This window comes from Marmota marmota, unplaced genomic scaffold (genome assembly GCF_001458135.2).
Source record: "Marmota marmota marmota unplaced genomic scaffold, marMar, whole genome shotgun sequence".
Lineage (NCBI taxonomy): Eukaryota > Metazoa > Chordata > Mammalia > Rodentia > Sciuridae > Marmota > Marmota marmota.
Window position 1 is genome coordinate 17,527,811 of NW_025999853.1, and position 27,057 is coordinate 17,554,867.

General features: G+C 31.9%; 1 protein-coding gene across 1 annotated transcript in view; it reads left to right on the forward strand.

Annotated features, from left to right (window-relative positions):
* Positions 1-27,057, forward strand: part of Eea1 (early endosome antigen 1) — a 138,153-nt gene that overhangs the window by 56,624 nt on the left and 54,472 nt on the right. The window contains exons 6-11 of the mRNA XM_015482943.2: positions 2,536-2,575; positions 3,423-3,536; positions 4,288-4,409; positions 5,973-6,128; positions 10,208-10,324; positions 25,185-25,523. Coding sequence (XP_015338429.1) covers positions 2,536-2,575; positions 3,423-3,536; positions 4,288-4,409; positions 5,973-6,128; positions 10,208-10,324; positions 25,185-25,523 — 888 coding nt within the window. The remainder of the gene's footprint in view (positions 1-2,535; positions 2,576-3,422; positions 3,537-4,287; positions 4,410-5,972; positions 6,129-10,207; positions 10,325-25,184; positions 25,524-27,057) is intronic.

Consider the following 27,057-nt stretch of genomic DNA (forward strand, 5'->3'; position numbering starts at 1 on the left):
ACTTTTTTGTTAAAAATGAAGACACAGGTCGTCTTGGCTTAACAGGGGCAGCGGCATCAGTGTCACTGTCTTCTACTTCTATATGTTGTCTCATAGAGAAGGTCCTCAGGGGCAGTGACACATGTGGATCTCTCCTCTCATGTAATAGTGCATTCTTTGGGAATTCTTCCTGAAGGAACTGCTTGGCTCTATATTACTGTATTTTTTTTTTTTCCTGCTTGGTTCTATATTACTGTATATATATTTTTTAAAGTGGAAAGTAGACTCTAAAATGACAACAAAAGTACAGTGTAGTAATTATATAAACTAGTAATAATCACTTACCTTCATTATCAAGTGTTAAGTACTGTATACAATTGTATATACTATACTTTTATATAACTGGCAGCATAGTAAATTTGTTTATACCAGCATTAAAACAACGCATGGGAAATGCATTGTATTATGATATTACATAACCTACAAAGTCACTAGATAAAAAATTTGAGTTCCATTATATTCTTGTGGAACCACTGTTATATATGTAGTCCATAATTGACTGGCATGTTTTATATGTGACTGTATATATACTGTATGAATTTAACTACATAACAATAGTACATAGGAAAAACCAGAAGAAAATCATGGTGGCATCAAAAGCAGTTATTTGTAAGTTGTTTTTAAATGACTTAACAAAATGATTTTTATGCTAAAATTATATTGCTATTATACTACCATTATGGGAAGCATCATAGAATAATGAATTTTTCCAAATTCGTATATAGTGTTTATTTGTAAGAATAAAGTAGACACTCTTCATCAATATTTATAATATTTTCATAAAGTAATAGTAATATCTGTATATATTATCTAAGCATGTTGTGACTTCCAATTAGGTTTTTTTCTTGCCTTTTAGTCTTTGCACTAAGAATTGTCATTTGAACTATGAAAGAGAAACAAATAAGTGACTAACAAAATATCAGTTTTATTACTATTTAAAGGGGTTTTTAGTAATCTAAAATATTTTTACTTACTAATCAAACATGGGCTGTATTATTTTTTATACCTGAAAAGAGAGAGGAGAATTATTTTACTACATTTGAGATGACTATTATGCAGTTAATAGATTTAAATAAATTTTCCACAGTATAAGATAAAAAATTACCTTGATAGAAAATTTAACTTAGAAAAAATAATTCTTAGTAATCAATATGTATGAATCTAATACATAGGAAAACAAAAAGCTTTACTAGAAAATACCTTATTAAAATCTTTGAGATGCATGTAATTCTTTGAAGTATGAAAATAATGCCAAGGTAGTATATTATTTTACTCCTAATTTCTGAGGTAACTTAAACTTTAAGGCATATATTCTTTATTTCTGTTTCTTTTTAAAAATGATTTATTAAATTAAAACTATGCTTTTAGAACCTTTCTTTTCTTTCTTTTTTTTCCTTTTTCTTTTTGTGGTGCTGGGGATTGAACCCAGGGCCTTATGAAAGCAAGGCAAGCACTCTATCAACTGAGCTATATACCCAGCCCTAAGCACCCCCAACTCCCCTTTTTTTAACCTTTGGGATCAAACCCAGGGCCCTGTGCATGCTAGGCAATTGTTCTACCATTGAGTTATGCCCCCTGCCCCTAAATCCAATATTTTTAGTGATGATAGTTTGATGACATATTTGGCTTATGTTAATTTTCAAATATTATAGATGTTTTATGTGGTTAAAGGAGATGATTTGGTATGATTTCATGAATCAAACATTTTATGGCCATATAAAAAATTTTTTCTTAGGTTCATAGTGTTGAAAGAGGGGGGGAAATATGTCAACACATTTCACAGGAAATAGTAGATGAGATACATTAATCACAGTGAGTAAGATCCTAAATTATTAATGTCTGATTGCTCAATTATGACGAAAACAGGTGTCTATAGGAATTTAAGTCTAGTTAAAATTTAAGATAAAGGTTTATGAGCATTGTCTTGGGAGTGATTCTTTCCAATATAGAGATCTGCAATGACTGGATTTCTTGCAGCAAGGGGACAGTGCAAGTGTTGATGGATGAGACTTTAAAGTTCAAAGGCTAACAGGGTGTGGACCTGTGACAGTTTGAGCTGTTGATCTTGGAGAGTGCTGTCTGCTGTAGCCTAAGCTGTCAAAATGTCTATCAAACTCATAGATTTATATATTTTTAAGTCCAGTAGTTGAGGTCACATATGGGGTGTGAAAAGTCAATTGTCACATTTGGAGGGAAGGGTAAGTCCTATTTATTTATTACTAAAGTTATAGAATTTAGGATGCTATCTATTGTCAGATTCATTACAGTTTCATATATATTAACATTCGAAATATTCTGTCTTATAACTGGTGAACCACAGGTAGGTCATTATGTTAGTTGGCCAATGGCACTTATAGATCTGGAAGAATAAGGACTTTAATTTTTACCAAAATCTTGCTATTTGACCTGACATGTAGCTTTTGGAGATTTTTAACATTGGCAATATACAGTATTGTCTTCTTTTAATGTATTTGTTTGTCTTTTGTTTTCATTGAGGAGGCTAAACCTGATGGATTGGTGGCTGATTCATCAGCAGGTAACTTTACTTAGAATAGATAGTTTTTCATTTTTCTTTTTCTTCTTTCTTATCCTTTTTTTTTCCCCCTCCTCTCCTTTGATGCTTGCTAAAGGAATTTTGTGGTTGTCCTTTGTAGCTCTAAAACATATTCTGTTTATGGTCATATTCTAGACTTAGAAAGTTATCTGTGTACTTAATAATTTAGTTAACTAGAAATAACCTTCTGGAGTATTATATCAATATGATTGTTTAATGAAAATTGAAGTCTATGTGAAGGAGTTATACAGTCTTTGTCCCTCCAAGCAAATTGATGGCACTAGCATCTTTGTAACTATCTTTATGTGGAGGAATGCTCAGTGACTAATTGAGATTATCTATTATATTTATGAAATCTCTTTTTGATGAGAATGAAGTAATATTAGATTGACTGCATGCTTAAACTGATTATTTTTTTTCAAAACCTGGATGTTCTTAACCACTTCAAATTTTATTTTACTTTAAAGCTACTTTTTTTTTCAGAGGAGCAGGATATGTTACATCTGGCCATTTGATGGGTATAAGAAAATTACTATGAAATATGAAGTCAATATAACTTTTAAATATTTATAGATTTACAACAAATATTTATAGATTATTTGGAGGTGATTAAGTATTTCTTTGATTTGTTTTATGTTTATACATTATGATTTGTGCCATCAATGAATCAGATGTACTTAATTCTTGAAATATGAAAATACTCTACTTATAATAAACTCATGTTGATTGTCTTTACTATGACAGTGATTATGATATAAGTAATAATATTTAGTATATGTAATTAACATTGTATTTAAATAATGGCTACCCTTTTTTTTGTATGTGGTAGAACTACAGTCTTTGGAACAACAATTAGAAGAGGCTCAAACAGAAAATTTTAATATTAAGCAAATGAAAGATTTATTTGAACAGAAAGCAGCCCAACTTGCAACTGAAATTGCAGGTAAATTGAATCAGAATTTTTTAGCTAATAAATTAGCCTCATTACATTTTCACCATTATATATCCTAGGAAAAAAATAATTTTTCAGTGTGATAAAGGATTTGTTATAGACTATGGTGGTTATGAATGGAATTTAATATCCTAGTTGTTTTATAAATGATTGTACTCTCACCTTCTCCCTTCAAAAGGTTTTTCTTTGTAATTTATTCTTGAAATTTAAAGAAGATAATTTTTTTTTTTCTTTTTTCTTCTACTGGGGATTGAACCCAGGGATGCTTTACTACTGAGTTACTTTCCTAGACCTTTTTTTTTTTTTTTTAAATTTTTAAATTTTGAGACTGGGTCTCTCTAAGTTCTTGAGGCTGTTCCCAATCTTGCAATTCACCTGCCTAAGCCTCCTGAGTTTCTGGGATGAACAGGTGTGTGCTACTATGCCCAGCTCATACTATGTATTTTTTAAAGTATATGCTTTTAGGTAAAATATTATATGTGACTAACTATTCTTTAAAATGCCTAATTAGTAGCAGTGTTGGGGGGAATGTATGTAGACAAAATCATTTTACTATTTTAAGCTCATCATTTATGTAATCATAAGTATAATTTTATTGTGTATATTTATATCTATTTAAAGCATGTTAGTTGAAATTAGAGTGATGTACAGATATGCAGAGTAATATACAGGGATTTATATAAATTCTTTTTTTTTCAGAGATAATGTCATGAAACTAATTTTTATTACCATCTTTATTTAGATATAAAGTCAAAATATGATGAGGAAAGGAGCCTTCGAGAGGCTGCAGAACAAAAAGTAACACTTTTGACAGAAGAATTAAACAAAGAGGCAACTGCAATTCAAGATCTGAAGACTGAACTGGTAATTTAGAAACCATTTATTGGAATGTATTTTTAAAAATATCTTTATAAATTAAAATGTACTGTGAGGAAATAGTTCTTGAAATTTCTAAATTAAAGTTTAGAAATATATACTCTGAAGAAATATCATTTTTTGGTACCAGGGATTGAAATCAAGGGCATTCGACCACTGACCATTGAGCCACATCCCCAGCCCTTTTTTGTATTTTATTTGGAGACAGGGTCTCACTGAGTTGCTAAGTACCTAGCCATTGCTGAGGCTGGCTTTGAACTCATGATCCTCCTGCCTTAGCCTCCTGAGCTGCTGGGATTACAGGCACACCCAGCTGAAGAAATATTTTTTTTTTTCAAAGTTTTGTTACCTCTCTTCAATATTATTTTTTTCTTCAGTGTTTAGTTAAGGACATCATCTAATTCCTTTTTCTAACACATCTATTTTCCTTTGTTTTCTATGTGGTTTTTAATATCTGTTCTTTGTCTTAAAAATTATCAATTGGATGTTTTAAAATTTTAAGCCATTGTAATTTTGTGAAGGCAGTAGGTAGAGAAGCAAATACATGTACAGATATAGTCATTCCATTGAAATGTGAAAATTGAAATAATTTGGATATTATTGTGAATATTAAAATAATAATATCTGAAATGTAAAAAAAAAGTTTGAGTAAACTGGAGGAAATAAAAATTCCCTATACTCTCCACCTACATATGTATACTACATGTGATTTTTTAAAATAAAAATGTTATGATATATAACATTACCTGAACATTTTTGTTGTTTCTATCTAAATATAATGTCTTTTTAAAGTATTTTTCATATTTACATATTTGATCCTGACATTCCTTCCCAAATTTTTTAAAAAAAATTTATTTTATGGCAGTTCAGGGGTTTAACCCAGGGGTGCTCTCCCACTGAGCCATATCCTCAGACCTGGCTTTGAACTGGTGATCCTCCTGCCTCAGCCTCCTGAGTTGCTGAGATTACAGGTGTGCGTCACCACAGCTAGCTAACAATCTTGAATCTATCCTAGACTTCTTTGTTCCTTAATTTAGCACCCAATAAATATATGGGTAAATGAATCACCTACATGCAACCTGCTATAAACCCTACTTGTTCTTACATCTGTTCCTTTTTTTTTTGGTTTTTGTAGTACTAGGGATCTAACACAGGGCCTTAAGAACGCCAGACAATTGCTGAACCACTGAGCTATGTTCCTTTTTCATTTTTATTACCAGTTTCCTAGGATAGAAAAAATAAGGCACGTAGCATTTACTAAGTTGTTGTTATTTCCAATGTATGCTGTTTGCGAAGGAAAGGAAAGCAAATGAAGAACTAAAGATAATTGTGAATTTGCTAGATTGTACCTTCAGTGGTAATATTGTTAAATGCAAGAGAGTGAGAAGAGGAGGTGGCTTATTAGGAGAGAGAGATCAGTGTTTAATTTTCAGAGTCCAAAAATTGATAGGATTATCTTTATTTTGATTTCTTTTTAGTAAATTCATTCTAAAAATGTATATTATTTTAGTTTTTTACTGTAATTTTTAATTAAAATGTGTAACTTCACAGCTTCAGAGACCTGGTATAGAAGATGTTGCTGTGCTAAAGAAAGAATTGGTCCAAGTTCAAACGCTAATGGATAATATGACCTTGGAGCGTGAGAGAGAATCTGAAAAACTCAAAGATGAGTGCAAAAAGTTACAAGTAGAATATGCTAACTCAGAGGTAATGATACTAGCTTAGATAGTGCATACTGTTGAATAAAACCAAGATTTGGGATTTTTCCAAGTGGCTTTTCAAAATACTATTTGCTTCATTTGATATGAAAAATATTTGTGTATAGTTATAGTGGTCTGACAGTCATATATGTTTTACTTTTATCTTATAAAACTAGCGCCTAAGTTGCTGAGACTGACTTTGAATTTGGGAACCTACTGTCTCAGCTTCCGAGCCCCTGGGATTACAGGCATCGCCACCGCACCCTACGAATATGAATTATTTTTATTAGATCTGCCTGCCTTCTGGTATTTTCAAATTAAAAAAAAATCTGTACTCTCTTTTGATTTATAATTTTCTTTAAATATTATTAAAATTTTAAAATAAATGTTGATGCTTTTAGAGCACAAGACCTTTCCCAGCTGAGAGTTATGGAGTTATACATATACTTGATAAGTAAGAATATTAACAAGGAAAAGAAATTTATATATTTAGTTCCATTTGTAAAAATATATGCAGAAACTTACATAACTTGGTAATGAGAAAATATTCCTGAAAAATATTTTAAGAATTATTATAAGTTTAATTTGGAACTATTTTAAACAAACTTATGTTTTTATTCATTTAGATTAAATTATCTAAAAGGCAAAAAGAAGATCATTTAAAATGAAAAAGTTATGACTAGAGTTATAAAAGATTTGAATGTGAAAGAATTCAGTGTCTCCCTTTATCCTAAAGGAGGGCTAACTGAAGGAAAGAATATATATGATTTGTTTTTATAGAAAAGATGTTTCTGGGAAAGAAGGAAAATGACTTAAAAATCAATTGTTTTACTTCTTCTTCTTTTTTTGAATTTTTTTTTTTTTTAGTTGTAGATGGACACAATACCTTTATTTTATTTGTTTATTTCTATGTGGTGTCGGGGAATGAACCCAGTGCCTCATGCATGCTAAACAAGTGCTGTACCACTGAGCTACAACCCTGGCCTCAATTGTTTTACTTATTAACTCTGTTGAAGTTTTCATAAAAAGTTTTCATTTTAGGTATTTAAAATAAATTTAGTCTTGCCAAGTACTTGAATAGGTAATTTAATATTTCACTATATTTTCCGTGAAACAAAGAAGATATTTATTCTTTACTTACTTAGTAATAGGTACATAATGAGGAATGAGACCTCAGGCAATGTTAAAATATTTGTAATAACTTTAAGAAGTGGTAGTATCATTCAGGCTAATATTACTATTAGAATTGAACTCTTTGAGCATCACTAGGTTTTAGATACCATGTTGGGCACTTTAACAAATGTGGTTTCATTTGTTTCTTAAAACTCCATTTAGTTAAGTATTAGATCTGTTTTACACAGAGGAGCCTAAAGCTCAGTTAGGTTAAGTAACTTGTTCATAGTCATATACCTAATATAAAGACTAGGGTTTTAAACCAGGTATCATCCAAAGCCTGTAGTACGTTGTCTCCTATTTTAGGTGGCTTGATGTTTGCCTTATAAGCAAAATTGTACCATCAACCTTGTCCTAATATTCATTATTATTACTTTAAATTTTTTTTGCAATATTCTATGTTGTAATATTTGTGTTGAGTAATAGCTTAAAATATTTTTGAGCTGTATTTTACTCCATTTGCATATGAAAAATTATTGTCTAATTGCTTCATCTCACTTATTTTTTTATAACTCCATTTTTTTTTAGTTTCTACTTTGACTATGTGTCATATATTTTTTAATTTATTAAAATTCAGTCCTATTTGTTCTCAAGTGGGTTGGTCATTATGCATTTAAAGAATTTAGGAGAAAAATTTTTATTATGGACATTGCTTTTACTGAATCTCAGTATTGGCATCAGAAACAAACACATTAACAGAAATTCAAGAAGCTAAAGATGTAAGGATTTATTTGACTAGTATTACTAGTTGGGGCTGAAGATATATAATGTAGTGTACATTATTAAATGTCTTTAGGTTTATTACTTTAATTGGACATATACCTTGAGAATTAGTTGACTTTGTATTTATATTTTTAAAAGCATATTTTTTATTCTAAAAGTTTTCAACTAATAATTGGCTGTTTTATAGATTAGAAATTGAGAATTTAAAGATTTCAAAAGTATTAATTTAAAAATTTGCATCATTGAAAATATCAGCTATATTCCATTTATATTTGGTGTGGTTTTTATTGAAAATAATTTTTAAAGAATTTTATCTGTCTTTCAAATAAACTTATTTACATCTTAGTTTTAAGAGTAAGAATGTTTATATAGGTATGGAATAACTGTTTATGTTTTAGCTATTAAAAAGAGTATTTAAATATTTTTAAGTATGCTAATTTAAGATATTAGTTTTTAAGGTATGTTTGGACATTTTTTATTGTGTATTCAATGTATAATTTTGTCAGTCTTGTGTTCCACATTTCATCCATCATTTTATTATTTTTTTGTGCTTTCTAATGGAGATGCTTAAATTTGAGGTAATGTGTTTATAGAAGGCTTTTTGATATTAGTGCTAACCTAACTTTCTATTGTCATATGGCAGTTTTGTGTTTTAAGGCAATCTCATATCTTCAAAGACATGCTTGTTTTTGTTTTGTTAATCAGCAAAATTTCAACCAATGTAAAATGATTACTTATAGTAGTAAATACATAATTTTAATTCTAAAACAATGAGCAGAATGTTTGTTTGAAATGTTTCTTAATCATTTTATAATTTAAAGATTTTAGTAAAAATTTAATGTTGAATAATATAGCATCAAGGAACTGCAAACTATTTTATAGGGACTAATATGCTGTTTCAATGGGAATAAATATCTACTAAATCTTTGGAGGTATAATGACTCATTCCTTTTGGAAGTATTTTTTGGATTCATGCTAAGTGGCAGGAAGTATTTTAGGTGTGGAGAATATAGCACTGAATAAGTTAATGTCTGTTCTCATAAGGTTGATATTCTTTTGTGAAAGTCAAACAATATCTAAGTAAACCAATCATTATAGACAAGTAATGAACATGTGCTATGAAGAAGGGGGAAAATGCAGGATATGGGCAGTAGGGAAATTAGGAATAACATGGGGGCAGTTTTAGAATGGTCAGGGACCATCTCAAGGAGGATATGAGTGAGAAGGAGTAAATAAGAATGAGGGTGCAGCCTTGGGGCTGAGGATTCCTGAGAAGTTATGGCCTGTAAAGTGGGAAGAAAAGTTAAGGTGGCAAGGGCACAGATGTTTGAATTTTACTCATGGGGAAGTTGAAAGAAGAGAGTATTTTATTTCCTTTGACATTTTTGTCTTTTTTAGGTTTATTTTTTCCCCAAATATAAACATGTCACATCATCATTGTAAAAGATTAAAATGATTCATAATTTACAATAGGAAAAGGGAAAGTATATGACTCACTTTCTTCTCCTCCCTCACAATCAAAATCTCAATTTTAATATGTCTCATCCTTATTATAAAGTTTATTCAGTGATAAAGAATAGAGACAACGAAAATAACAAACTTTAAGAATGTGAAAAGTAAAACTAGCAAGCATTTCAAGAAATACAGATTTCTTTTGTTAATATCATTTTCAGGAAACCAAGCAGTAGGTGGTCTTTCAAATGGTTGAGCTTTAGTATATAGAAAGTTTGTATTTTTAGGATCTTTGTTTAACTAACTTTCTCTTATATTATTATATGTTCATGCTTTATATTTACTTGTTTTAAAAGGAAAAGCTCATGTTATTGAAATTAGGAGAAACGTAGACATAACTTGCTTATCCTCTTTAAATTCAAGAGGATTGAAGTATAAAGTTTCCATACCAGTGAACTGAAGTTTGCTGTTTGATGCTTACCTCAGACAACGTTTCATTTTGTGTATTATTAGATAAACGGTGTTGTACATGTTAGATAAAATTTTAAATTTAATTTCAAGCCCAAAATAATGTGATGTTGTTGTGAGGGTGGTAGGACAAAGAATCAACTTGAAGGTTCCAAGTGTTATTTCAATTTAACTACTACAACAACAAAAAATTGATAATCTTAAAACCTTTGTGTACTTCTCTTTCCTTTTTAAATTTAGTTTACTCTAATTTTTATTTTATTTTTTTAGGCTACAATAAGCCAGTTAAGGAGTGAACTTGCCAAAGGTCCCCAGGAAGTTGCTGTATATGTGCAGGAATTACAAAACCTTAAAGGTTCAGTTCATGAGTTAACACAAAAAAATCAGGTGAGGATTTTAAAGCTACATATATTTGTTAATTGATTTTATGTCTTAAATTTTAGTTCTGTGTATCTTATTTATATGATAGAACAAAATGTCTGATTCTATGTGAGTGTGTATGTGTGTGTATATTTTAGTGCTAAATGTATTCACCTGGTTGTACAAACTAATCTCCAGAATTCTTTTGATCTTGCAAAACCAAAACTTTATAACCATTAAACAACTCTCTAGTAGTCCCATTCTGAGTTCCTGGCAACCACCATTCTATCTCTTTGAATTTTGCTGTTCTAAGTATTTCTGAAAGTGTTATCATTGAGTATTTTTCTTTCTGTGACTGTCTTATTTCATTTAATAAAATGTCCTGAAGGTTCATCCATGTAACTGTGTCAGAATCTACTTTTTAAGGCTAAATAATATAACGTTCTTTGTATTTAACATACTATCCATTCATCTGTCGATGGATATTTGGGTTCCTTCCATCTTTTTGACCATTCTGAATAATACTCTGAATGTAGATATACAGATACTTTTTTGTACCCTTCTTTCAGTTCTATTGTGCATGTGTATGTGTGTGTCTGTGTATATAGTGTAAGGTAAGGGTCCAATTTCATTCTTTTGCATATTGACATTCATTTTCCCCTGCAACATTTGTTGAAAAGAATGCCCTTTATCCATTGAATGGTCATGACACTCTTGTTAAACGCACACAATACACATACATGTATATTACATTCAGAAGTGAAATTGCTGGATCATATAGTAATTCTATTTTTAATTTTTTAAGAAATCACTACCTTTTTACTTTCCATTTTCCTTTATACAGTGTACAAAGGTTATAGTTTCTTCACATCCTTGTTAATATTTGTTACTCTTTTATTTTTCTGAGAGTAACTATTTTAATGGGTGTAAGGTAGAATCTTGTGGTTTTAGTTTACATTTCTCTATTAAATAGTATCCTGAGAATCTTTTCTTGTGCTTGCTGCCTATATAATTTTCATGTTTTTTTTTTTCTCTTCTGTGGTATTGGGAATTAAACCCAGGATGCCCCACTACTGAGCTATATCCCCAGCCTTTAAAATTTTTTATTTTGAGACAGAATCTTACTAAATTGCACAGGGCTGGCTTTGAACTTGTGATCTTTCTGCCTCAGCCTCCGAAATAGCTGGGATTACAGGCATGTGCCACTGTGCCTAGCTATTTTCCTTTTTGTTACTGAGTTGTAAGAGTTCTTTATATATTCTGAATATTAACCCTGTATCAGATATATAATTTGCTGCAAGTACAACTCCTTATCAAATATTTGATTTGCAAAGCCTTTTCACTCTTTGCTTCTCTTGATGTACAAAAATTTAAAATTTCAGCTTGGTCTAGTTTTTCTATGGTTACTTTTGTTGCCTATGATTTGAGCGTCGTATCCAAGAAATTTTATCATGAATATTTTCCTTCAAGCGTTTTATAGTTTTAGGTCTCATGTTTAGGTCTTTAATCCATTTTGAGTTAATTTTTGTATGTGGTGTAAAGTAAGGGTCCGATTTTATTCTTTTGCACATTGATATTCATCTTTCCCCAGCAACATTTGTTGAAAAGACTGTTCTTTCCCCATTGACACTCTTGATAAAAATTATTTGGCTATTGTCATAATCTTTGTATTCCAATAACAAAATGCCATAACCTGAATAGTTTATGATTAACATAAACTATTATTTTTCCCCTTATTTTGGAGACTGGAATGTCCAAGATCCAAAATCTGCACTGGCAGATTTGGTATTTGGTAGGTGATTCATCTCCCTGAGTAATCTATCTATCTATCTATCTATCTATCTATCATCTATCTATCTATTTATTTCTGTGGTGGTACATTGAAATTAGGGCCTTGAGCTTGTGAAGCAAGCTGCATCCTGCTGAGCTACATTTCTAGCCCTGAGGCTTCTTTTATAAGGGCGCTATCTTATTCATGACCTAATTGCCTCTCAAAGACTGCACCTCTTCATACCATCTCTTTAGGGGTTAGGCTTTCAAAGTATGCTTTTTAGGAGGACACAGCATTGAGACCATAGTAACTAGATGTGTGAAAGTTTATTTGTGGTCTCTTTATTACACTGATCTCTATGTCTTTGTGTCAGAACCATAGTGTTTTGAGTAGTATAGCTTTATAAGTTTTGAAATTAGAAAGTGTGAGACCTCCAACTCTGTTTTTTTTCCTTGTATTTTTTAACATTAATATTTTCTGCCTTGTTTCTTTATAAAAGGTTAATAGTGAATATTTAATTATAGTGTGAGGGATTATTGGTATTAAAACTTTTTTTCCCATGTCTTTACTTTTTTTTTTTTGTGGTAGAGAGTATTAAACTCTTTTATTCAAAGGTATGTTGAAGGTTGGCTCTGCTTAATAACTTAAAACTAATATTTTGTTGAACTATAATGGGAAAGCCAAGAAAGAAAAAGAAAATGATACTAAGGAAAAAAGAGATAAATACAATTATCTATAAATATTAAGCCTCCTGCCGACAGCCATGTGAATGAGCTTGGAAACACATCCTTCAAATCTAGTCAAGTCTTCATAATCTGTAACTTTAGTCCATAGCTTATTACAACCCTATGAGAGACTCTGAGGCAGAATCATTCACTTAGCTGCTGATTCTCAAAAACAATGTGAGAGAATAGATACTGTTTTAAGATGCTACTGCTGAGATTGAGAGTATTTTATTGATTGTGCCTTTGGCTAGCACTCTTTACGTTCACAACATTATTAAAGACTACAAAGAACTTATTTTTGAGGGGATAAGAGGAAGTTATATCAATGGATACTTATATATTATAAATTAAAAAGAAAAATTAGCAAACATTATTATTTAAAAACAACTCATAAATATTAATATAACTATTCTTAGAAAAAAAGATTATTTTTCAAAACACAAGAATTCAGTAAGAATAATGAAATCTTTACAAACCTCTTTAATGTCTGGTTTAATTTAGGATGGATACTTATGCTTCTATGTTCAGTCTGTCATGATGTTTAAAGTATATGAAGAAAATTTAGTCTCATGCACATATGTAGTTGGAAAAGGGTGGAATGTTTTAATATCTTTGTGAGATAATTGTAGCTATTTTTATCTGATACTGTACTAAAATCTGATAAGTGATAATTTCTCAAAGTTTAATTGCAATGTTTGAGCCCAGGGTAGAGTATACTTTTTTGTACCCTGTAACATTAAAATTTATTGGTTCATCTTGCTTTTTGAATGGATCTTTTGCTATGCACCATACATCAGTCACATGGCAAATATCTGTTCACTGAGATACTCAGATTTTTCACATGTTGATACATTTCATTGTACAATATAAACACAATCATATTATCAGTATCACCATCATTCCTAGGGTAGGCTTTCAGCATGAGGAAGCTGTCAAGCTCATAGAGGTGGACACAAGTTTCTGTAAATTGGAAACTTCATTTAAAAGCCTGAATTTTAATATTGGCATTAAATTCTACCAATTATATTCCTTGATTTGAGGTTATCTTTCTACTCAAGTAATTGGTAGAATTGTCATTCTTTCCAAAGAAAAATAATGTTTCAAAAAAGTGGTCAGTTCAGTTTATAACTCAATTATGAGTATTTTTTCTTTTGTAGCTGTATTATATTTTGGTATGCATTAGAAGTGGTTCATTTTTACCTCCTATTTTTCAGAGTTTTCTTTTCCCTTGCTACTGTAAATTTTACTGCTATGGACATTCATGTATCAATATTGTGCATTGTGAAAAAATTTCCTGTGTTATATACCCACAAGTAAATTTGCAGAGTTGTAGGCTACATACATGTTGAAACTGATGTTTATCATCAGTGAGGTATTTTTGAAATACTTAACTACTATAAAAGACATGATTTGACATTGATAAATGAAATAGACAGCCATATAATCAAGCAAAGATTATGTATATAGTGGTCTCTCTGTATCCATTAGACACTAGTTCCAGGACCCCTGCCCCATACCAAAATCCTTGGGTGCTCAAGTTTTTTATATAGAATGTAATAATATTTGCATTAACACACATCATTCTATCTTGTTGAAGGGCATTGAAGTTGGTTACATAGTTTAGCTGTTGTGAATTAAGCTGCTATAAATATTGATGTGACTGCATCACTGTAGTATGCTGATTTTAAGTCCTTTGGGTATAAACCTAGGAGTGGGGTAACTGGGTCAAATGGTCATTCCATTTGAAGTTTTCTGAGGAATCTCCATACTGCTTTCCATTGTGGTCGCACCCATTTGCAGTCCCACCAGCAATGTATAAGTGTACCTTTTCCCCCATTCTTGTCAACATTTATTATTGTTTGTAATCTTGATAATTGCCATCCTGACTGGAGTGAGATGATATCTTAGAGTAGTTTTGATTTGCATTTCTCTAATTGCTAAAGATGATGAACATTTTTTTCATATCTTTCTTGACCACTAGTATTTCTTCTTCTGTGAGTATCTGTTCAGTTCCTTAGCCCATTTATTGATTGTGTTATTTGTTTTTTTTGATGTTAAGTTTTTTGAGTTCTTTATATATCCTGGAGATTAGTGCTCTATCTGAGGTGTGTGTGGTAAAGATTTTCTCCCTTTCTGTAGGCTCTATCTTCACATTATTGATTGTTTCCTTTGCTGAGAAGCTTTTTAGTTTGATTTTCCATCCCATTTATTCTTTTTTTTTAAATATATTTTTTTAGTTGTGTATGGACTCAATGCCTTTATTTGTTTTTATGTGGTGCTAGATTTGGACCCAGTGCCTCACACTTGGGAGGCAAGTGCTCTACTGAGCTACAACTCCAGCTTATTTATTGATTCTTGGTTTACTTCTTGAGCTTTAGAAGTCTTCTTAGGGAAGTCAGTTCCTAAGCTGACATGATGAAGATTTGGCCCTATCTTCTTTTCTGTTAGGCTCAGGGTGTCTGTTCTATTGCCTAAGTCTTTGATCCACTTTGAGTTGAGTTTTGTGCAGAGTTAGAGATAGGGGTTTAATTTTATTTTGTTACCTATGGATTTCCAGTTTTCCTAGCACTATCTGTTGAAGAGACTATCTTTTCTCCAATGAATATTTTGGGAACTTTTGTCTAGTATGAGAATTGTATTTATGTGAGTTTATGTTTGTGTGTTCTATTCTGTACCATTGGTCTATGTATTTGTTTTGGTGCCAATACCATGCTGTTTTTGTTACTATGGCTCTGTTATATAGTTTAAGGTCTTGTATTGTGATTCCTCCTTCTTTATTCTTCTTCCCAATAGCCTCAAAAAAAAAAAAAAAAAAAAAAAACTAACTTGGGAATTAATCTAACAAAAGAGGGGGGAGACCTCTACAAAGAAAACTACATAATACTAAAGAAAGAAATTGAAGAAGACTTTAGAAGACTGGAAGATCTCCCAAGCTCTCTTGGACAGGCAGAATTATTATTGTCAAAATGGCCATACTACCAAAAGCATTATACAGATTTAATACAACTCCTTTTAAAATCCCATTGACATTCTTCATAGAAATAGAAAAAACAATCATGAAATTCATTTGGAAAAATAAGAGACCCAGAATAGCCAAAGCAATCCTTAGCAAGATTCATCACTGATGTATAAGAACATGTTTGATTTATGGGTGTTGATTTTATATCCTGCTACATTGCTGAATTTATTTACTAGTTCTAGAAGTTTTCTGGTGGGATTTTTTTGGATCTTCTAAATATAGAATCATGTTTTGGCAAATAGTGATAATTTGAGTTCCTCTTTTCCTATTTGTATTTCTTTAATTTCCTTCTTCTGATTGCTCTGGCTAGAGGTTCAAGGATTATGTTGAATAGAGTGGTGAAAAAGGGCATCCTTGTCTTGTTCCAGTTTTTAGAGGTAATGCTTTCAATTTTTCTCCATTTATAATGATGTTGGCCTTGAGTTTAGCACATACAGCTTTTATAGTGTTTAGGTATTTTCCTATTATTCCTAGTTTTTCTAGTGTTTTGAACATAATAGGGTGCTGTATTTTGTCAACTACTTTTTCTGCAGCTATTTAAAAGATCATATGATTCTTGTTTTTAAGTCTATTGATGTGATGACTTATGATTATTGATTTCCATATTTTGAACCAACCTTGTATCTATGGGATGAACCCCACTCGATCATGGTGCACTATCTTTTTAATATGTTTTTGTATGAGATTTGCTAGAATTTTATTGGGAATTTTTGCATCTTTGTTCTTCAGTGGTATTAGTCTCAAGTTTTCTTTCCTTAATGTGTCTTTGTTTGGTTTTGGTGTCAGGGTAATACTAGCCTCATATAATGAGTTTGGGAGTGTTTCCTCCTTTACTATTTCATGGAATAATTTGAGGAGTATTGGTGTTAATTCTTTTTTAAAGGTCTTGTAGAACTTGACTGAGAATCTGTCTGCCTGGGCTTTTCTTGATTGGTAGGCTTCTGGCATCTTCTATTTCATTGCTTGAAATTGATCTGTTTAAATTGTAAGTCCTCTGATTCAGTTTGGGTAGGTCATATGTCTTTAGAAATCTGTTAATGTCTTCAAGATTATCTATTTTATTGGGAGAATAAATTTTCGAAATAGTTTCTAATTATCTTCTGTGTTTCAGTAGTGTCTATTGTGATTATTCCTTTTTTATCACAATTTTTAGTAATTTAAGTATTCTCTTTCTCTTCATTGGCATGGCTAAGGGTTTATCAATTTTATTTTTTCAAAGAACCAGCTTTTTGTTTTGTCAATTTTTGAATTGTTTTGATTTCATTGATTTCATCTCTGATTTTAATTATTTCTGGTCTTCTGCTTTTAGTGTTGATTTGTTCTTCTTTTTCTAGGGTTTTATGATGTAATGTTAGGAAATTTATTCATTCACTTTCTATTCTTTTAATGAATGAGCTCAATACAATGAACTTTAAGCATTGCCTTCATAGTGTCTCAGAGATTTTGATATGCTGTATCAGTGTACTCATTTACCTCTAAGTATTTTCTATTTCATCATTGATTTTTTTTTTTTGCTATCCATTCATTATTGAGTAGCACATTATTTAGTCTCCAGGTTTTAGAGTAGCTTCTCTTAGTTTATTGTTGATTTCTATTTTCATTCAATTACAATCTGACAGAATGCAGGATATTATCTGTTTTTCTGTATTTACTAAGAATTTGCTTTGTGGCATAAGATATGGTCTATTTTAGAGAAGGATCTGTATGCTGCTGAGAAGAAAATGTTTTTGCTCATTGATGGGTGAAATATTTCATTTATGTCTGTTAAGTCTAAATTATTGATAATATTATTTAGTTCTATTTTGTAGTTTAATTAGAGACATGGTCTCACTGAGTTGCTTAGTGCCTTGCAGTTGCTGAGGCTGGCTTTGAACTCCCAATTCTCCTGTCTCAGGCTCCCAAGCCACTGGTATTTCAGGCTGTGCCACTGTGCCACCCGGCTGTTCCTCCTAGTTTTGAAGGTCTGGGTTGAGAAATCAGCTGAAATCCGAATTGGTTTGCCCTTATATATGATCTGATATTTTTCTCTCACAGCCTTTAAAATTCTATCCTTGTTCTGTATATTAGTCATTCTCATTATAATGTGCCTTGATGTGGGTCTGTTGTAATTTTGTACATTTGAGACCCTGTAAGCCTCTCGTATTTGATTTTCCATTTCATTCTTTAGATTTGGGAGATTTTCTAATATTATTTCATTGAACAGATTGTGTATTCCCTTGGTTTGTATCTGTGTGCCTTCATTCATCCTGATAAATCTTAAATTTGGTCTTTTTGTGTTATCCCATAATTCTTGGAAGTTCTCTTCATGGTTTATTACCATTTTCTCTGCATAGTCAACTTTATACTTTTTAGATTTTATATTTTGTCTTCATTGCCTGAGTTTATGTTTTCTAAGAGGTCTAGTCTGTTGGTGATGCTTTCCATTTAATTTTTAATTTAGCTTATTGATTCCTTCATTTCATGGATTTCTGCTTTTCAGAATTTCTATTTCTTTATTTGAAGTGATCTTTTACCTCCTGAAATTTATCTCTGATTTCACTCCTTACGTTATCCTTTATGTCATGGATCAGTTTAACTATGTATTTTGTAAACTCCTTCTTTGACATTTCTTCTACTTTGTTGCATTGGATTCTATTATTGGACCATCTTGGTTTATTTGGAGTGCCTTATTCCCTTGTTTTTTCATGTAGTTTGTGTAACTTCCCATCTAGCAGTGTATATCTGAGGCAGTACAGTGTCTACCCTGTATACTTATAGTGTCCCTGAAGGTTTCCAGAACTTCACCTTCAAGGGGAGACCAATATTAATAGCACCCAGTGAAAACAATATACAGCCTAAACCAAATAGCTCCTAGTAAGATTTCTACAGTTTTTTCACATTAAACAGAAATGGTGTGTTCAATTATTCTCTACAATATAAATAGTAATTTTGCAAAAGGAGTTTACAATTTCTAATAGTGAACAAAGAGAACAGAAGTGGTGTAGGATGTGATATGTATGAGGAAGGAGGAGAGAAGATTGAAGTAAAAAATTATTATAGGAAGCATGAAAGAGGAATTAATAGAGGTTGGCTGTTAGTAGGAGAAAAGCAAGAAAGAGAATTCAGGGAAACAGATGAGTGAGAGGAAAAGTATATATAAAGTCAAAAAGGAAAAAGTTAAAAAGTAAAAATAAAAGAATACACAACAAAACTGGAATATACAATTCAGACATCCCAGACTTCAATAAATTGATGCATGAAAAATATTTGATTTCCAAAATGGTAGAGGAGTGTGTGTGTGTGTGTGTGTGTGTGTGTGTGTGTGTGAGAGAGAGAGAGAGAGAGAGAGAGAGAGAGAGAGAGAGAGAGAATCTTGATGGAAAAACAAACAATTGCACCTTCCCTTCTCTGTTGATAGGTGGGGTCATCTGGAGTTTGATGGCGGCTCCATTCTCAGGACAGTGAGGGTTTCTAGGGTGGGAGGGTTAATACTGGAGGCAGAATTCCTGGAGGCAGGGAATAGCAATTGCCTATCCACATTGGAAGACTACACCCCAGGAATCTGCTTCAGGTTCCACACATGTGATGTAGGAACCTGATCTTATCCCCTTATCTTGCCGAGGACACTAGAATTCCTGGTCTCTGATTTAGTCTCCAAACTAGATCACTTCTGTCCCCACCCTTTTGAATTTCTGATCAGGGAATTCTCTACCAGGAGGTCCTGAGGGCTGGGTTCTGGGTGCCTGTGTCAGAGGACTGTTCTATATCATGGATCATGACCAGGTGCTGAGACCTGTGGGTTGGCCACATAGCTGCAGGCAATAGGCCTGGTGGGGGGCTAGGGAGGGCTTGGAAGACTGGGGATTGGAGACCCGGAGATCCCTGTTGGTTGCTGGGCTGACGCTGGACCTGGCAGGATGCTGGATTAGGGAGGGAGTCATCCCCAGGCTCCAGGATTTGTGGGGCTGGGGAGAGCCCAGCTTTCTCCAGCCCCTCTAACCTTTATTCACCTGAGCGAAATGCTCTCAGTTTCTAACTTTCCCCTGGATTGCTAGGCTCATACAGGCCCATGCAGACTTAGGTGCAAACTCACAGATCTGGGTTTCAGTTTCCATAGGCTCCGCCACACTGCAGTCCCAAGATGGCTCCTGGATTGCAGATGATCAATAAACTCTGGTGGAGAGGTTCCTCCTTTTTAAGATATCTGACTAATAAGTAGTCCGTGGTTTGGCTAGGGCAGACTGTCCCTCTAGTCTCAGTCTCAGGATTTTTCACTCTAAGCCTCTGGGAGACGTGGTATTCCCGCTGTTTTGAGTTCTGGGTAGCCAAGCCAAGAGAAATGCTGCCTCTCACTATTCCACCATCTTTTCTCCCTCTGTATTATTATTTTTTATTGTTTTTTCCCCATCAGATATATTTAATTGATGGTCAGTTGAAGATGCAACAGATATTGAGGGCCAGATTTATATATTTGCATACACATATATGTACCTGTAAATACACATTATTGAAGGAAGTATGATAGCTTTTTATGGAAAATATATAGGATAAATGATTTAGTTTGGCAAATTTGGAGCATTTTTGATTAGGGAATATAAGATTTTATTAATCTTAATAATGTCTTACATAGTGCAACACTTCACAATTTTTTTTCCAAAGTATTTTCTTGTTTTGGAATTGATCACTAATCTGAATAAGCACAGTGTTGCATCTGATTTTTTTTATTACCTGTTATCTGCCTTCCCAACTTCTTCTCACCTCAGGCTTTTGACAAACTAAGAGTCTTGACAGTGGTGATATGCAAGTGTTCTGCATTTGGAAATGTGTCACCTGTTCTTTTAAAGGTTATGTCAAATACCTTGGGCAGATTTTGTGAGTCATAGGCATCATCATGGTGGATAGGTAACATTGTAATATATAATAGATGGAAAGATAGTTGTTTTATGCTAATGTCAAGGTTTTCATATATATATATATATATATATATATATATTTATATTTATTAGAGCTTTGTACTTATACATAGTAGTTGGGTTCATCCTATGCATGCATGGAAATAGATTTCAGTTAAGGTTTTTATCTTTAATGTTTTATAATTATTGTCCTTGAAACCTTAAAAAAAAATGAGAAAATAGGGCTGGGGTTGTGGTTCTGAGGTAGAGGGCTCGCCTAGCAAGCGTGAGACACTGCGTTCGATCCTCAGCACACATAAAAATAAAATAAAGGTATTGTGTCCACCTATAACTAAAAAATAAATATTTTAAATAATTAGAAAATTGAAGAAACTTCCTTATTAGTTTCTAATAAAAATTATATTCTGACATTTAAGCAAAATCCTTCACTCCATTTAATTAACTCTTTTCACAAAAGCATATACATCTCATAAAATCTAAGATGTCAGAGAGCTAGCTGTAAGCATTAAAAATGCCATTCTTTTTCATCCATTCTCACTACCTGGGCAGATAACAAATGAATAACAAGTGAAGCCTAACAAAGGGAAATTATAAGAAAGTGTATTGAGAAAATAGTTGATTAAAAGAATGGACATTTAGAAGGAAAGAATTTTCCATACCCAAATGAGATGGTTATGAGATGGCTTAGCATGCATTTTATAATTTAAACTTGAATAGGATACATTTTAGAAAGGATGAATTGATTTCTGTCTAAATTGTGTTGTGAAACTTTATTAGATATAGAATAATAATCCATCTCTGTTCTTTAACCAAATCCTGTTGGTTCTTTCTACTTTGGCTTTCTCATCTGTAAATGGGGATAATATTGATCTTAAATTTTTGTTAAGAATTAATACTTTTATGCTCTTTAATGAGTTTTACTATACTTTTAAGAAATCAATCTTCACAAACTGGATTCCCCAAAATATTTGCTTTAGATTCCATAGTACGAATGAAATGTTTGTAATACTAAATATAGTTAGCCTTTTACATATGAAAAGTTTGTACTGTGAGTGGATTAGTTTCTTTTAAAAAGAAAGAAAATGATTTAGGTTTTTTAGAAGAAAATTTTATTAGGTCTCATCTATGCAATAGTTTTTTTTTTTTTTTTTCCCCTAATACTACGTATAGAACCAGGACCACTTGTCTCATGCATGCTAGGCAAATGCTCTACCGTTGAAGTACAACCCAACCACTGCTATTTTTCATTTTGAGACAGGGTCCCCTAAGCTAGCCTTCAAGTTCTAATCCTCCCTCACCTCCTTAGTAGTTGGGATTACAGATGTCTATCACACCCAGCTAGGCAGATAGTTTTGACTAATTTTTTAGAATAAGAGAACTTTGAATAGTCACTGGTATTGTCATATTTTTGCTTCTTAAAGAATAAAACTGTCTGAATGGTGTGTAGAAAATGGTGGAATTACTTGGTCACTTTATATGTGAGCCTTTAGGAAAGAGGACTTATAATTCATTACTAGCCTGAATTTTTGTACCATATTTAAAAATTATATACCATGCAAACCCTCCATATATGTGAGCATGGTTTCATTATTAAATTCAATAACTTAGAATTTTATTTACAAAAGAAATGTTTAGATCACTGAATAGGTAATTTAATTTATGAATTAAAAAATAAATGCTATTTTTCTAAACAATAATAATGTAAAATTATGTAAAGAAATATTTGGAGTCACTAACTAGTAACACAAAGGAAATGTTTATTAAAAGATTTTCTAGTTGAATCTAAAGTATAAATATTTTTTCTAGTCCTTCAGTTTTGTCTCTTTATTCTGATTCTTTTACTTGGTCAAAGAGTATTTCTGTTGGCTTAATTTGCTGCCCTCTCCTGTCTTCTCTTCTTTTAAGTTTGTCTCTTATTTTATGTTATACATACGTATCTTCTCTCTGGACACCGCTTTTCTGTAGTGTATGCTTACATGATAATTTACATCCCTTATTTTTTTTTTTTCAGACAATGTTCAAGAACTTTTACTTTTGCCTTTCCCTAGACTTATCACTCTCCCTGATGTAATAGGATTTGTTCTTTACCCACTTGCAATTTATTTGTCCCTTTCTTTGTGTCTTTTTGTATTAAGCAGATGGCATGAACCGTGTACACGAATTCCTTAATTCCTCTTACCATTTTCAAAACCAAGCTTGAACTATTATTTTCTTTTTCTTAAAATTTGGTACCAGGGATTCAACTCAGGGGCACTGGACCACTGAGTCACACCCCCAGTTCTATTTTGTATTTTATTTAGAGACAGAGTCTCACTGAGTTGTTCAGCGCCTCGCTTTTGCTGAGGCTGGCTTTGAACTCTTTTTTTTAAAAAAATATTTTAGTTGTAGTTGGACACAATACCTTTATTTATTTATTTATTTTTATGTGGTGCTGAGGATTGAACCCAGAGCCCACAGGTGCCAGGTGAGTGCTCTACCACTGAGCCACAATCCCAGCCCCTGGCTTTGAAGTTCGAGCTGCTGGGATTACAGGCATGCACCACCCGGGACGAACTGTTATTTTTATTTATTTATTTATTTATTTTTAAATTTTTTATTGTTGGTTGTTCAAAACATTACAAATTTCTTGATATATCATATTTCACACTTTGATTCAAGTGGGTATGAACTGTTATTTTTAAGGATCGTACTAGCTAGCCCAATCTGATTTTGCTCATTTTTTTTTCTTTTTATAAGTGGTGCATTTAAGAAAGTTTTTATGTTAATTCTTGTTTGTTTTGATTTTTGGTACTGGAAATCAAACCCATAACCTCTGCTACTGAGCTGGTATCCATAGCTCTTATTAATCCATTTTTTGCTTGTGCATTATAGGAAGACTCTTTATTTATTTTTTTCTGGTGTGTGTGTTTCATTTAGATTAGAGTCTATTTAAGGTAAGGAGGTTTGATTGTCCTTATTTCTGTATTTTCCCCTTCCTGCACACTAACATAATCCAATATCCACTGATTGACTCATCAAAGTGCTTATTGTGGCTTCTTGGCTATTTTTCTCAAAGGTGTGAGTTAAAATTCTGATCTATGTTTTATGTGTAAATCAGTTGACTTAAAATGTTCAATATTAATTGTAACACCACCACTGAGACTAGTCTTTGACATTTGATATGCTGGTTGATATAGTTCTTTGGAAGGTATTATTTTTATAGTTTATACTTGACAGTGTTGAATAAAATAAAAAGCAGGTAAGTGAAATCTTTAGATCATTATTTTTATATCTCTACAAAGAAATTTAAATTAGTCTTAGCTGGTAGCTCTAAAAAATGGTCTTTTTGTCAAGAAGAGAAGAAAAATGCTATCAATATGATAAGCCTACTAGAGCAATAGATGATATTCTTATGCTAAAGCTCTTTCTAACCATGAAGTTGCTAATCCAGAATCAGAATTGGCATAGTATATTGTTATCTTTCTTCCAACAGAAATTATTTGAAATAAGTTTTAATTTTTTAATGAAAATGAAAGTTATTGTGTATGGAATAGTTTTTAAAATTTCTTTCTCAACAAATTTATTTTTGGAGTATAGGAAAGCTATTGATTTTTGTATGTTGGTCTTGTATCTTGGTATTTGGCTAAATTTGTTTATGAAATCAGATGTCTTCTGGGGGAATTTTTTTTTGACGGGGAGAGAGGGTCCTGAAGGTATAGAATCATGTCATTAGCAAACAGAAATAGTTGGACTTCCTATTTGTATCCCTTTAATTTTCTTCTCTTGCCTGCTTGCTCTGGCTAGAGTTTAAAGAACTCTATTGGATAGGAGTGGTGAATGTGGACATCCTTGTCTTGCTCCTTATTTTAGAGGAAATATTTTTAGTTCTTCTCTATTCAGTATGATGTTGACTTTGGTTTTGTCAAAAATAACCTTTATGATGGTAAGGTAAGTTTCTTCTATCCCTAGATTCTCCAGTGTTTTTAACATGAATGAGCGTGAAGTTTTTCAGTCTTTTTCTGCAGCTCTTGCAATAATTATGTGATTTTTGTTCTTGATTCTACATTGCATACCCCAAATAATCCGTTAGATTTTATTTTATTTTATTTTTTGCAGTAGTGGGGATTGAACCAAGGGGTGCTCTACTATTAAGCTATGTCCCACACCTTTTGTGAAAAAGTGTTCTGTTTTGAGAAAGGGCCTACCCAAGTTGCCCAGGCTGGCCTTCTGCAACAGCCTTCTGAGTTGCTGGGATTACAGGCAAGTGCCACCACTCCTGGCTAGGAATCCAGTAGTGTTTTCATTTTGTGTCAGCGTTTTCATGGCAATTCTTATGTTGTATTAGTAGAGTTTAGTCATGTGGACCAATCATAAAACCACAAGTTAATATTTAGTAATTCTTAAATATTTTATTGTTTTATATTTGTAATATCGACTAAGACAATATTGGAATAATTAGAAGTACTAGGAAAAGAAATACATTTTTAAATTGATATTTCAGAACTTGTCGGAAAAGTTGCTGAAGAAGGAATTGGATTACACCCAGTTAGAGGAGAAATATAATGAAGAATCTGTGAGTAAAAAGAATATACAGGCAACCCTTCATCAAAAAGACCTAGATTGTCAACAGCTTCAGTCAAGGTTATCTGCATCTGAAACCTCACTGCAGAGAATACAGGCAGAACTAAGTGAAAAAGGAGAGGCAACCCACAAGCTCAAAGAAGAATTATCTGAAGTAGAGACTAAGTACCAGCATCTTAAGGCAGAGTTGAAACAGCTACAGCAACAGAGAGAAGAAAAGGAGCAGCATGGGTTACAACTCCAAAGTGAAATTAATCAAGTAAGTGATATTAGTTTTATTTATTGTAATTCTCCTTATGGTTTCTTCTTAGTCATGCAGACCAATCACAAAACCACAAGTTAATATTTAATAATTTTTAAATATTTTCACTGTTTTATGTTTGTAATATTGACTAAGATAATATTGGAGTAATTAGAAGTATTAGGAAAAGAAATACATTTTAAAATTAATATTTTAGAAATTGTCAGGAAAGTTGCTGAAGAAAGAATTGTATTACACCCAGTTAGAGGAGAAATATAATGAAGTTATTGATCATAATATAATTTATGTTAAAAAAACTATCATTTAAAAAATTAATTCTTCTTTATTTTCTATATTTCTTAGTACTATCAGATCTCATATGCTTCAATTTCAATTTCCCTTAAGAAAACAAAAGTTAATATCCATTTTACAGCATTGTTGTGAAGCATTTATAAATTAACACATATAAATTGCTTAGAATGGTACCTGGTACATGGTAGGTACTTACTGGGTTTTAGCTACTATAATTAATTGTTGACCACTCTTTAATTTAAAAATTCACCTTTTTCCTTTTTTTGCTACTAACTTTTAACAGCATAATAAAACCACCAGTATAAAAATTAGACATTTTAAAAGTGGAAGACAAATTATAAAACTATTTAATAGATAAATAATACCTACCTGATAAAGTTTGATACAAGTTCTGATTTTGCCATTAACTTATTTTTTAATGCCTATTCTAATTATTGCTTATAGATAACATAAAATTTGATTGAAAAATGGAAGAGATTAAAATTCTGATGGAGATTAAAGTTCTCACATTTAAAAATTTTTCATTTACTTTTACTTAATTAAGTAGCAATGATATTTTATTGTAATTAGTTATTCTCATGGCTTTCCTACTCCTTTATAATGATGATTATGATAGTCATTTATTGAGCTTCAGTCATGTTTCAGGAATTAGAGTAAATACTTCATATTTACTGTCACTAAGTTTTGAGATTAGACTGACCATGAGACAATGGATCAGAATAGTTAGGAATTTTTCTCTAGCTTATCCTTGCTTGCTGTCTTTCCACTGCCCTGACCTTTCAATTGTATGTGTAAACCACTATAACAACTTCCATTTAGCCACCAAAGTAATCTGTTTTAAAAGCAAATCTTACCATGTTCCCAATCTGCTTATACCCTCTAATAGTTCTTATGTCCCAACAGATGAAGTTCAATGTTTGTTATGATATGGAGCACCCCCAGTGCATACCCACTAAGTTCTGTACAATTCTTTATTTTATTTTCCCCTGCAAGAGTACAGAAGTGTTTTTATTTTTTTCTTTAAGTTATACTATATCTTGATTTTGTACTATTCATTCTGTTTTCTTGATCTGAAATATTCTTCCTGTTTCTCTTGACCTTGATAAATTCTACTTACTTCTCATCACTTTTCTAGACATCCCTTTGTAAACACCCCATTGCTCCTTCTACCCCCAAGATGGCTAAGACATGCACAAACTGTGAATATTTTACTTGCCACAGTGGATTATATTATCATAAT